Source organism: Branchiostoma floridae, chromosome 16, assembly GCF_000003815.2.
Source record: "Branchiostoma floridae strain S238N-H82 chromosome 16, Bfl_VNyyK, whole genome shotgun sequence".
In the NCBI taxonomy this organism is placed as follows: Eukaryota; Metazoa; Chordata; class Leptocardii; order Amphioxiformes; family Branchiostomatidae; genus Branchiostoma; species Branchiostoma floridae.
In genome coordinates, this window is record NC_049994.1 from 8,239,676 (window position 1) to 8,253,290 (window position 13,615).

The following is a 13,615-nucleotide window of genomic DNA, read 5'->3' on the forward strand; positions in this document are numbered from 1 at the left end:
ATGTCTTTGTAATTCTGGCGACAGACGTAAACCTTGATAACAGCATTATCAGAACTTCTGCAATCAAGTATGATTCTGACTGTTGATTCTCAAAGGCTTTTAGCTTGTAGACAATCAATTTCTATCAGGGTCCGGACAGCACAGAGGCATCTCTTGTCTGCGGTTGTTAATTTTACATCCTTTGTAAAAGTTTCACATAAACACGAGTTGTGATTGTCATGTGCATTCTCAATGTTTATTCCCGTTGTCGTATCGGGAGACTATAAGCCGTTACATAACTTTAAGATGAGTTTTATATGTAAATGTATTGACTGAGTTGACCTGTGCATTCATGTCTTTGTCATGATTTTCATGTGTGGCCTAAATGTTTATTCCCGTTATCGTATCGGGTGACTATAAGCCGTTACATAACTTAAAGATGAGTTTTACATGTAAATGTATTGACTGAGTTGACCTGTGTATTCATGTCTTTGTAATTCTGGCGACCGGCGGAAACCTTGATAACAGCATCATCAGCAATGCATCAGTCAAGTATGATTACGGCTGCAGATGCTGCTGATTCTTAAGGGCTTTTAGCTTGTAGACAATCAATTTCTATCAGGTTCGGGACAGCAAAGAGGCATCTCTTGTCTGCGGTTGTTAATCTTACACTCTTTGTAAAAATTTCACATAAACACAAGTCATGACTTTCAAATGCGTCCTTAATGTTTATTTCCGTTGTCGTATCGGGTGACTATAAACGGTTACATAACGTTAAGATGAGTTTTACATGTAAATGTATTGACTGAGTTGACCTCAGTGAATTCATGTCTTTGTCATAATTTTCATGTGTGTTCTAAATGTTTATTAAAGTAGATTCCTTCATTTTAGACACATGAGTAGCACTGACAAGTTTATATTTCTCATGCGTTTTGACAAACCGACAATAGCGAAACCCATACAGTCCTACATTTTCACTATTACCAAGAAGCGAGAAGAAGCCGAACTTTTGTGTTAGACTAGATTTGTGACACTTTTATGTATGTATATATCCTGATTTGTTGTGACCTGTACTTAGCCCGGTTGGGCAAATTGTACAATAAAGGTCTTCATTCATTCATTAAAATTGTCGTATCGGGTGCCTATAAGCGGTTACACAACTTTAAGATGAGTTTTACTTGTAAATCTATTTGACTGAGTTGACCCATGCATTCATGTCTTTGTAATTCTGGCGACAGACGGAAACCTTGATAACAGCATCATCAGAAATTCTGCAATCAAGTATGATTCCGGCTGCGAATTCTCAAGGGCGTTTAGCTTGTAGACAATTTCTATCAGGCTTGGGACAGCAAAGAGGCATCTCTCGTTTGCGGTTACGGTTTTTAATTTTGCGGTTTTTAATTTAAACTCTTTGTAAAAGTTTCAAATAAACACGAGTTATGATTGTCATGTGCATTCTCAATGTTTATCCCCGTTGTCGTATCGGGTGACTATAAGCGGTTACATAACTTTAGATGAGTTTTACATGTAAATGCATTGACTGAGTTGACCCATGCATTCATGTCTTTGTAATTCTGTCAACAGGCGGAAACCTTGATAACAGCATTATCAGAACTTCTGCAATCAAGCATGATTCCGGCTGTTGATTCTCAAGGGCTTTTAGCTTGTAGACAATCAATTTCTATCAGGGTCCGGACAGCAAAGAGGCATCTCTTGTTTGCGGTTGTTAATTTTACACTCTTTGTAAAAGTTTCATATAAACACGAGTCATGATTTTCATGTGTGTTCTAAATGTTTATTTTCATTGTCGTATCGGGTGACTATAAGCGATTACATAACTTAAAGATGAGTTTTACATGTAAATGTATTTGACTGAGTTGACCTGTGGATTCATGTCTTTGTCATGTGTGTTCTAAATGTTTATTTCCATTGTTGTATTGGGAGACTATAAGCGGTTATACAACTTTAAGATGAGTTTTACATGTACATGCATTGGCTGAGTACAGCCTTGCATTCATGTCTATGTACTTCTGGCGACAGACGGAAACCTTGATACCAGCATCATCAGCCATTCTTCAATCAAGTTGATTCTCACGGGCTTTTAGCTTGTAGACAACCAATTTCTCTCAGGCTTGGTGTAGCAAAGAGGCATTTCAATATATTGTTTCCTCTTGTTGAAATCCCGTATTTCTAATCTGGCCAAAAACGTCATATATTTATCTCAACGGTGTTTGGCAATCAAAGAGAGTTCCATTTTTATAGACAATTTCCATCAGATTTAGGGTAGCAAAGAGGCATTTTAATATATCATTTCCCTTTCGTTGAAATCCCGTATTTCCAACTTGGCCTAGAACTTCTCATATTTATCTTCACGGTGTTTGGTAATGAAAGAGAGTTCAATTTCATTGAGGAAACATGTAATGCCCTTGAGAGTAGCTTCAGGGCATTAAACCCTCGATACCATACGGTTCGTGCAATTCATTAACAGTGTAGAATAGAACCTTGGCGTCTGGGGAACACATGTAAAGAATTCCATCTATTTCTTCAAAGCCGATACCTAATGGAGCTTGATTACTTGCCCGGGGTCACGCTAGTCAGCCCCATTTCCTCTAAACGGCCGTTGTGGTGGATTTGAATAGAGCCCAGGGAGACTTGTCAAAGGTAAACTGGTCTGTCTTTCATTCTGACTAAAATGTGTACGTCAACTATGCCTCTGGGGTCATCAGGCTGTCCTCGACCTCGCCTTCCAATTTGCAACATGAGGCAGCCTTTTTATTCTCTCTGGTGAATTCCCCCATTTCTTGAATGAATGAATAAATAGAAGGGAGGAAGGAAGGAGGGAAGGAATGACGGAAGGAAAAGAGGGAAGAATTGATTAGTTAATAAATGAAAGAAAGAAGGGAGGGAGGACGGGATGAATGAACGAATGAGTGAGTGAACGAATAAAGAAAGGAAGGAATGGAGGAAGGAAAGAAGGAAGGGAGGAAGACAGGAAGAATGAAGGAAGGAAGAAAAAAAGTAAGAAGGTAGGAATGAATGGATGAATGAATAAATGTATGGGTGAATGAATAGATGAATGAAGTGATGAATGAATGAATGACCTTTATTGTACATTCACGCCTCGATGGGCTAGGTGGTATATCAGGCCACTACATGTACCCAGTGGTGGTTTGTTATGTACTCTAATGAAAAGCCTTTTTCACGCAGTAAGGAAGAGTAAGTATGGCCACAGGTGTGAGAACGTCGGCCCAAAGAGCTTTAATGGCGAAACACCAAATGGCTGGTAAAAGGGCTAGGCAATAATGACATTGGAGGCATATTGATACTACATACTTTCTAAATGTCCATTGGGTTTAAAGACACGCATGTACCAACAAAGTTTATGATGCAACGATTCGTTTTACAGGAAGTACTTTTGTCAAAGTAGGTAAAAGTTAACGCAGCAAACACATTGTCACATGAATTCCAAACTCAAGTTTTGAATAAACTTAAAAGGTTTTATCGGGTGCTCAAGCTATGGTTAATTTGAAACTTGAGCTTAAACATCTATTTATATAACATTATTGAACACACACACACAACAGCAGTTACGCTACTCCACAATGTCTTGAATAGTTATTGAATATGATGCTTGAGTAAATGTAGACTCTTACCGCACTTGCGGCACCGTAACGGCACTGCATGATTCGTAGATGACTCAACGAATTTCAGAGATAAAGAACGAATTTCTTTCCGTTTCAAGCATTTTGTTGTCTTGTAAGTCATACTTTTACGTATTACGCAATATCTAAATTAACTTAAAAAACGCGAAAATACAAAAACTGTGCCGCAGTGATCGAACCCCGCAGTGCCACACCTGTGCCCCAAGTGCAGTGAGATGCCACATTAGGTCTAATGCAGAAGCACAAACGACAACATTTACCTGTTGTATAATCCACTCTCAACGACGAATATTGAATATCTACCTATACATGTTTGTTCATTCCTTACGCACCATACAAGAAACATACAAGTTACTTTTTTATACAGTAAAATCCTCCCCTTTTTAATGTACATATTTGTCTTTACATGATGTTCAATACGGTCCGTCTTATTCCAAACATCCATGTTACTGAGTCTCCCGGAGTAAACCTTAAGTGTCTTGTTGATAGAAGATGTCATTACTCTTCTTGATAATTAAGGGTAGCGATACCAGTGCTTGATTTATGAAGAATACAAAGTTAATCACCGCCCCTACGGTTGCATTAAAATGTTCCCAAATGACAGCCAATCTAGCGCATAGCACCAGACGCATCAGTTATGCTCTGGCTACCCTGAAAGTAGCGTTTCTAAATGTGTAATCTTGTGCAAATAAAATCTCGTCCCGAAATAGTCCATTTGTGTTTTCCGAAAACTACTCAAATGATTATGTTTTATTGGAACGTTTAGACCTCGCTAAACACGAAAGCAAGATAAAAGGATTCCCATATACATCATTGAATCTGGAAGTAATTTGATTATTATAAAGGCATACATCACTTATTTAATCATAAATACAGTAGTTGTTCCTATCCTCTTAAAAGTATCACTAGGCTTAGATATTGCTTTCTATTTTCAGTCCTTGCTTCATTTGGTTGATGCTTTGTGATGGAGAATCCTCATTCTGTTCCACAATGATCCGAACGTGTTTCGGACTCTCACCTCCCTGTCCTTGAACGTTAATGGCTTGTTTTGAATATGCTACTCTCACCATCGTGCGCCTGTAGCCATGCACAGCTTCGATGTCACTGTTCAACGTACGGTTACTCCGTCTTGTAGACTGTCGTTTATGTCCTCGCCAGAGCAAGCGTTTGATGTCCTTTTTGAAGTTGTCCGAAAGGAATACATAGATGAACGGATTCATGCATGAGTTCGCGTAGGCGAGGCAATGAGCCGTGAGTTTCAGCACGAGAGTTCCCAGCGTGTAAGGAAAGTTACCGAAGCTCAACCACATCGTTGTCACATGGTGAGGAAGCCAACATAGTCCGAAAACAGTGACGACGACTATGACCATTTTGACAGCCTTTTTCTTCGCAACGATAGCCTTTTTCATGCCGCTCCACTTCTCGGTCTGTTGTAGTACACGTGGAACACACCACAACTCGCGCAAAATGTTGATATAACAAAAGGTAATGATGAGAAAAGGAAGAACATAACCAATGAAGAAAAGGGATGCAATAAAGATAGGTCTGCCCTGAGAATTGGGCCACTGGTCGTAGCAAAGACGAAACCAGCCATCACTTGGCCAATACTTTCTGTACAGGTTGTAGTAGATGGCATAGGGAGATGCTGTTGCAAAGGATACTGCCCAAATGACAAGACAGGAGACTGTAGCTACTTTCCACGTGCGTAGATACGCTGTTGTAATCGGGTACATGACGGCTAAGTACCTATCGAAAGACATGGCCGTGAGGGTAAAGGTACTGGACAGCATTGTGACGTAGATGAGGTAGTTGACAAACTTGCACATGAAGCCACCGAATATCCACTCAGGTAACGTGTATATAGTCCCTTGGAATGGCACGCAAAACACGATGAACATCAGGTCGGCAATGGCCAGATTCAGGATGAATACGCTTGTCGTATTTCGTCTGTTCCTCTCATTGCAGGACATGATGGTAATAACCAGAGCATTGCCTGTCACACCGATTAGGAATATGATGGAGAACACAACTGGGATAGCGATCGCCTGCGGCGCCAAAGATGTTGTGATATTGTCCGGAGCAGGTAGTGTCTCGTTAAAGATCGAAAAAGTGTTGTTCGTCATGGTCACAATTCTTCAACTGAAGAAGTTTTCTCAACGGTTCCTTCGAGTAAAGGCTCTTCCGATCCACATTCACTATTTGGGATTTTCTGTCGTCGCGGTAGAAGAGCTACTGCTTGTAAAACATATCTGCGTTTTGGAATGCCTCCAGCGCAGTAATTGAGGAAAATTTGGATGAACTATAGGACGTGTCTGCACTCCTAAGTAGCAATGAGTATTAGCTGTCTGAAGAAGTTTTCTCAACAGTTCTTTCAAGTAAAGGCTCTTCCGATTCACATTCAGTATAATGAACTTTGTGTCGTCGCGGTAGACTAGCTACTGCTTTTAAAACATCAGTTCTGCGTTTTGGACAGCCTCCAGCACAGTAATTGAGGAAAAATTGGATGAACTAAAGGTCGTATCTGCGGTAATGATTATTAGTTGTCTGAAGAAGTTTTCTCGACAGTTCTTTCAAGTAAAGGCTCTTCCGATTCACATTCAGTATAATGAACTTTGTGTCGTCGCGGTAGACTAGCTACTGCTTGTAAAACGTCCCTGTGTTTTGGAAAGTCTCCAGCCACAATGAGGGTAAATTAGATAAACGACAGTTCGTATCTGCACCACCAAGCGGTAATGATTATTAGTTGTCTGAAGAAGTTTTCTCGACAGTTCTTTCAAGTAAAGGTTCTTCCGATTCACATTCAGTATAATTAACTTTATGTCGTCGCGGTAGACTAGCTACTGCATGTAAAACATATCTGCGTTTTGGAATGCCTCCAGCGCAGTAATTGAGGAAAATTTGGATGAACGACAGTTCGTATCTGCACCACCAAGCGGTAATGGTTATCAGTTGAGAATCTTGGCCAGAACAAATTGAATTGTAGAAATTGATCGACGTTAGGTTGAACTTTTCTTGCCTGTGGGAATAAGAAAGAAATAACATATCACTAATTGCGAACGCACTCCAATTTACCTTTCTAGGGATAGATGCTTCCTTAAGGTGCATTAAACATTTATGAGTGTAATGAAACATATCTAAGTTCAGATAATTGATTATTCGCCATACGGCAACACATCAAGCAATGTTCACACCGAGTCTAGAGCCATCATTTGCGTCCAACGTTTTATGTAATCTGAACCACAGGTTATAGAACCTGCTAATCAGTCAACACACCTTTCTGACCCCCAATCTTATAAGATTAGTTATTGTGAAGTGTATAATGGAAGATCATACCCTGAAACCATGTATTAGGTGGCCTTTGAAGGCAGAATGATCGCATTTGCCTTAGGGTTGATGATTACTGCTTTGGGTGACATAAAGATAATTGTCTTTTGGTCGAAGAGATTGACTTTGGCGTTACGCTCAAGGGTGCAATGCTCACAGGCTTATCAGTTCACTACAGATGGCACGTCAAAAACTTGTTATTTTTATTTGTCTTCCAATGCTTCGAACGGTAACATCTTACAAACTGGTTGGATGTATAATTTAGAACGAAGCATACCGTCTGAAAAGTCAATATAGCAATAGGCTACATTATTGCATTTTTTTACGAAACAGAACGTCATCTTGGTAAAGGTGCATTCTCGCTGTACTTGCGTCACGATGGCGTCACTGCGGTGTTCGAATGATACTCAACGAATTTCAGAGATAAAAAAACGAAGTTTCGTATTTTTTTAATTTTGTCGTCTTCTAAGTCATCTAAAGTATTTTTCAAAAGAATCGAAGAAAATAACAAAACAGTGACGCAGTGAACGAACCCAACAGTGGCCCAAGCTTGACGCAAGTGTAGTGAGACAGTAAAAGTGCACCTTAAGTTATCACTTTTCTAGTGCTCCAATGCATGAGAACTTCCACGGAAGTAAAGGGGGGGGGGGTCGTGATTAAGTAATTTAGGACGTCATTTTATGTAACTGAAGCCTTCCAGTGCCCCTTCTGCATCTTAGTTGTATTTCTTCAAGAATGATATACTGGCAAGATAATTGGGGCTCATTTTGGTATTTTATGGATAAATGATGGGATCAGTGAGGTTAATAACTATCCAAGAACTGTAATGCTAAACGAAGTACGCTGCCTTTAACAGCAAATTACATAACATTCCATATCTTGCCCGGTGAAAATATTTTTAGAGAACACAATTTTGGATAACGATCGCCCGTGGCTTCAACAATGAAGTGATATTTTCCGGAGCAGGTAGTGTATGTAAGATCATGGATAATGATTACCTTACTTATTTTACAACAACTTTTGCGGTTCTTTACAAAGAAATACATCCGATTCATCTATATATAATGAATTAGGGATACGATAAAAAAAAACTTACTGAAATAAGGGTTCAATGGATTCCTGATCGACCTGCAATTTTGTGATTAGTCATTTCCAACGATTTTGTTTAATGCCTCTACTGATATATTTCTAAAGTATCGAAAATGAGAAAAAGTGATATTCTCCGAAGCAGCTCCAAGATCATGGATAATCATTATTAGTACCTAACTTATTTTACATCACTGCTTGCTCTCCTTCACAAAGTAGTACATACAATCCATTCATATATGATGCACTGCGTGATATTAAGGATGCGAAATAAGGGTTCTTTATTTTTTACTGAGTTCAATGGATGCCTGATCGACCTGCCAAGAAGACGACTACAACTTCTTGACCTCCACACCATCGGGTAGGCATCAGATGATCAGCCTCAGCAGCTTGTTATTGCCGCCACGGTCATGACTTTGACCTGCGTAACGGCGATAACTTTATCTTATCCACAAGACTTGACATTTGCCATGGGATCTACAGATCTATGTTTGACATAATCATCTAAGTCGTGACCCGCACAGAAAATAGATTATCTGGGGGTAATGAAAGTCATACTATGGTATTGCGGATGATGGTCTTCAGCCGCTATCTTTCAATCCGTAGATTGAATGGGCGGTATAATGTCGGTGATCTTTATTGAGATCGCTGACCCGTGACAGGTCATATTTGGTATTGCAATAAAGGTCGTACGTAGGGTCATGATAAACTGCCAACGAAATTACCAAAGCCCCATTCGCGCTGTAAGATAATTATTAAAATCATCACTCCGTCTTAGGAATCGAAGTCATTTATGCTCCCATGAGCTTTTGAAGGCTCTGGATATTTGTCAGCACATCAAATAAAGTGTAGAAAAAGTATCCCTTGTGACGATGCCTTTGAGTTTAAACATGTTTCTCCTAATAATTATTGATCCCGCACACCCACCTTTGAGCCGACAAGAAGTTAATTTTAAGCATCTAAACAATAGAATAATTAGGTAATAATAAGCAATCTATTTAAAAATTTACATCGTTAAATATGCTGATCTCCTTGATGAAATTAAAGAACCCATCAACAATTAAAAGAAGCAAGCATAAGGAAACCGGGACTAATATTGTATAGTTCCTCGAGAGCATCAGCATCGATTTACAAAATTATCACTATGATAGTGATTCATTTTAGCCTACGAGAAAAAATTCAACATTTGAAGTAATGTATCTTCTTCGCAAGAAATATAGATCGTGTCCCATAAGATAAGATAAAGGGTGGTCTAATGTGAAGATATCAATGGATCTTACTACCTTTTCTTCTTTATCATAAAAGTCATGCAACCCCAATGCAATCCCAAGGCATACCCGTTACCTTTAGACCTTCATCATGTTTCAGAATTCCAAACTGAACTTTTAACTTAGGTTGCTATCATGCTACTATCTGTGAAAGTTCAGGCTTCGCAGCAACTTTTTATGGGCGCCTAATGCACCTACGCTTTACGCCTACAGCCACTTGATAGCGCTATGTAAGCCACCAGTTAAGTGCAGTGTAATGTTAGCCGTGGCAATGGTGTTTGGGGAATTAGGAGGTGACCTCGTTCTTAAAGATAGACCATAAATAACTTTTACATTTACGAACACAACTCAAAGAAGCCAGGCAAACTTGTTTTGTATAAGGTATATCTTTTTTCTTTTATAAGTCCAACGATGATGTTTAATGCCACAGACTACTGATATCTTTCTAATTATCGAATTCCTAGACTGACAGATTTATATGTGCGAATTCTTGCAGTTACATAATTTCAGTCTGAAAGGAGTGTGTCGAACATATTTTTTAGCTTGGTCATAGATATGCATAAAAGCGAGACAGATTTTGATATCAACTGTCGAAACATATCAGACTTTCCTGAGAAACTAAGAAAAAATGTAACAGGTGAAAATCATGTATTTTTTTCTTTGCTGTCTTTGTATAGTCATAAGCCAAAAAGATATAGAAAAAATGTAATAGAAAACAAAGACGTCATTCCAAACGTGATGTGAATACTTGTAATACGCGTAGCACCAAGAACCATTGGAGTTTTCTCGTACCAAGGGAATGTCATATACATCCTTAGCAGGCCATGCTATGGCGCCATGGCACGCACGCAGACTACCGACCGTGACGGTATCTTGGGCCGTCAACGCAAGTCAAAACCTATCAAAAACATCTCTTGTTTGTAGCACCGAGAACCATTGGAAGTTTTCTCGCACCAAGCTTAAGGGAATAGCCGTGTCATCTACATCCTCAGTGGGACATGCTATAGCACGCACACTATCGACCGTGACTGTATTGTGGGCTGTCAACGCAGGTCAAAACCTATCAGAAAACATGTCATGATAACACCCTGCCAGTGCAATTTTAAGTCTGACATTTGAGGGGCTGTTTTGTCCTGTCAGATATTTATTGAGGATTATTTTTACAGCCCTGTCATTTCCTACACGTGCCTTTTTTGTTAAAAATAGATGGAATCATGACCATGCTGTTACCTTTGCTAGTTCACCTTTATGCGTGGGGCAACCTATATCCGTTGTATTTAGCAGGTTCTAGAATTTCAAGTCTACGGAAGGTGTTTAAAGATTGCTTTTTTTAAATATTGCAGTTACCGTCTTTTTGACATCCCAAAATTCCCTGCTTTCAAACCTTCGGGGTTATAGCTTACCCCGCGGATAGAGTTGAGGTAACGTGCGTTACGTGCAGAAATTTCTAATATGCAAAAGTTATCAGTTTAATGACATCAATTTCAACAGTTACTGCTCACGTAGCTTTAGATCTTGACAAGTCTGACATCGCGGAGTATTAACAGAGATACCCTTAAATAAAAACTGGGATAAAGAAATATTACTTTATCTCTGACAACACGGGTTTCTTTCAAAGGAAGTTATTACAACGGACTATACGTCTAAATATCTGAAACACTACTAATGAATATCACTTCCTTGCAGGACGGTTACGGCTAATCCTTTCCACATCATTATCGGTTAGCACACATGGATATCAACTTTGCACGCCGAAGTTCAGGAAAGGGGAGGTAATACGTATCGACTTAAACTAATTGGCATCCCACAATGCACTTTCCTCAGCATGCATTATTCATTGCAACATGGTGCTCAACTAGATATGTAGTAAAATACTACATCAATGAATCGTAAAGTGTATAGCATCGGATTTAGTTGAAAGCACATTATTTGTTTGAGGAAATGTTGGTATTTAAGATCAAGGACACATGGAGAGGGCCCATGACTTGCATGCTACCCGTTTTCAATTAGGGTGTAACAAAATCAAAAAGGAAGAAAAACTAAACGAGAGAGACAAGTTTTTTTTTCTTCACTGTATTCATTTCTTTGTCAACATTTCAAAGAACATACAATGGAAGAAGGAAAGAAAAGACTTGCGTCACGCTTGCGTCACTGCGGGGTTCGAAAGATACTCAACGTATTTCAGTGATAAAGAACGAATATTTTCTTACTTTTGTGTATTTTGTCGTCTTCCAAGTCATAATTTTACGTATTACGCAATATCTAAATTATAAAGAATCTAAGCAGGAGTGACGCAAGCTTGACGCAAGTGCAGTGAGATACTACCTTAACCCGTAACCCGTGAGACGTCGGTGTTCAATGAGTAGTTCAGCGTCTATAGATAGTATCTTGCACAGAGAAGACCCCCTTAGGAATATTGCAAATCGACTAGAAAATTTTACAAACATTCTGCTTCCAATAATATCAGAAAGAAACGATCAAAGATGACCTCGAACGTTTACTAAAACCTTCGGCTATATTCTGTTCAGTTTTTGTAACAGTTTTGCTTATATCCTTATTGCTGCTGCTGCTGGTCTATTCTACAAGTTTGTTTAATGATAAACTGATTGGAGCTTCGGTGAGTTCTTTAGATGTTTTGAATTTTTAAATGTTAAGGACAATATATCTATCATGGAATTCAACTGCAAGTATCGTAAATGAGCATACTTCTGACTGGAATTTTTTGATATCATCTTTCATAATGTATAATTTTTCTCTGTTCGTTTGCATCACAGGTTGTGAATTGGTGACCGTAATATTTGTTCTATTCTTAGATACATGAACTCTCCTTTGACGCATTCATGGTAAAAGTTTTAGTACGCAGTTTGAGCGTGATTAGATCTCTGAGACGAAAGGGTCTGAGGAGGAAGGCGTCTAAAAGGTCCCAAAGATCGGAGATAACACAGCTGGATAGTATAGGTAAAATTACTGTCTGTATCGACCTTTTTGGTGAGCATTTATCGACTTATTGGAAGCAAAAGCATATCATAGAAACCTTGCAGTTTTCCTCTAATTGAAAAGAATGAATTATCATCATACTTGACGGGTAGAGTCATGTTAGATATCAAATGTTTTTCGCGCAATAAAATCGCTATAATATAGCTTCATATACAGCTTAGGCTTTTTAATTTTGAATTTGCACAAAATACATTTAAATGTGAAAATTCACGCAATTTTTTGAAATTAAGTATTACGTATTACATTGTTGACATGCAAAACTCATCGTATGTGATGAACCGAACCACGAATATGCATATTTTTAATGAGGCAACTCAAACGGAAGTAAATCTTCTCAATCTTTGCTTTTATGGTGCCGAAGGAGTTACGGTACACTAGTTGACGCATGCAACATACATTTGATAAATAATAATGAGTTTGTCAATAGATACAGAAATCACAATTATTTGACTGAAAAGCTCATATCAACATGTCTTGTCTAATAGAAAAAATGCACAGTCTAATTTGATAACTACATGGTCCGTGAATGCTTAGATGATTTAATCAACCCTCTAAGATGCCCACAGAGTGAGCGCTACTTTACGCTTTCAAAATACGTAGTATTCTTAGGCAAAAATGTAACTTTCTGACAGATTGACAGCCTTTACGATAAGCTATGGCCCAAGACAAATCAGATAACTCACCAAAGCGGGCCGTCGTGCCTCTCAGTCCGCTGCAGATCTGCCAAACGTGCGCGGGGCTTCTGCAGTGAGATCCATCCCCCGGAGGGAGGGGCGTACACGTCATGGTCACATGTCCACAGGAAGTCGGTGTAATGTAAGGGAAACATTGCCTTGCCAAGATTGACTGTCTACGTTATAGGAGGATTATCGGTATGCCCTGTAGGCTATGTGGACGTGACCGGCTCTGAACATACAGTGATATTTTGAACATACGGTGTCCAATAAAGATCTTCTTCTTCAGTCGTTCTCATCAATGGTCAATGGGCAGGTATAAAGCTATTGCCTCGGAATATACATCACAGGAAAATGTCATAATTAAAATGTCGACATTATAGGAAGATTACTGGTATATCCAGTAGGCTCTGTGGACTTGGCTGGCTCTGAACATACAGTGATACTTTGAACATACGGTGTCCAGTAAAGTTCTTCTTCCTCTCCAGTCGTTCGAGATCATCAATGGTCAATGGTCAATGGGCAGGTATAAAGCTATTGACTCGGAAAATCTCACTGGAAAATGTCATAATTAAAATGTCGACATATAGAAAAATTACCGGTATGCCCTGTAGGCTCTGTAGAC

General features: G+C 39.1%; 1 protein-coding gene across 1 annotated transcript; it reads right to left on the bottom strand.

The window, feature by feature from the left end:
• Positions 1-3,801: 3,801 nt before the first annotated feature.
• LOC118432745 (galanin receptor type 1-like) lies at positions 3,802-13,087 on the bottom strand. Its single transcript, XM_035844356.1, has 2 exons — positions 13,000-13,087; positions 3,802-6,657 (listed from the first exon to the last, which is right to left on the bottom strand). Exon 2 carries the CDS (start codon positions 5,762-5,764, stop codon positions 4,553-4,555), a length of 1,212 nt encoding a protein of 403 aa, XP_035700249.1. The 5' UTR covers positions 5,765-6,657; positions 13,000-13,087; the 3' UTR covers positions 3,802-4,552.
• Between the last annotated feature and the right edge of the window lie 528 nt (positions 13,088-13,615).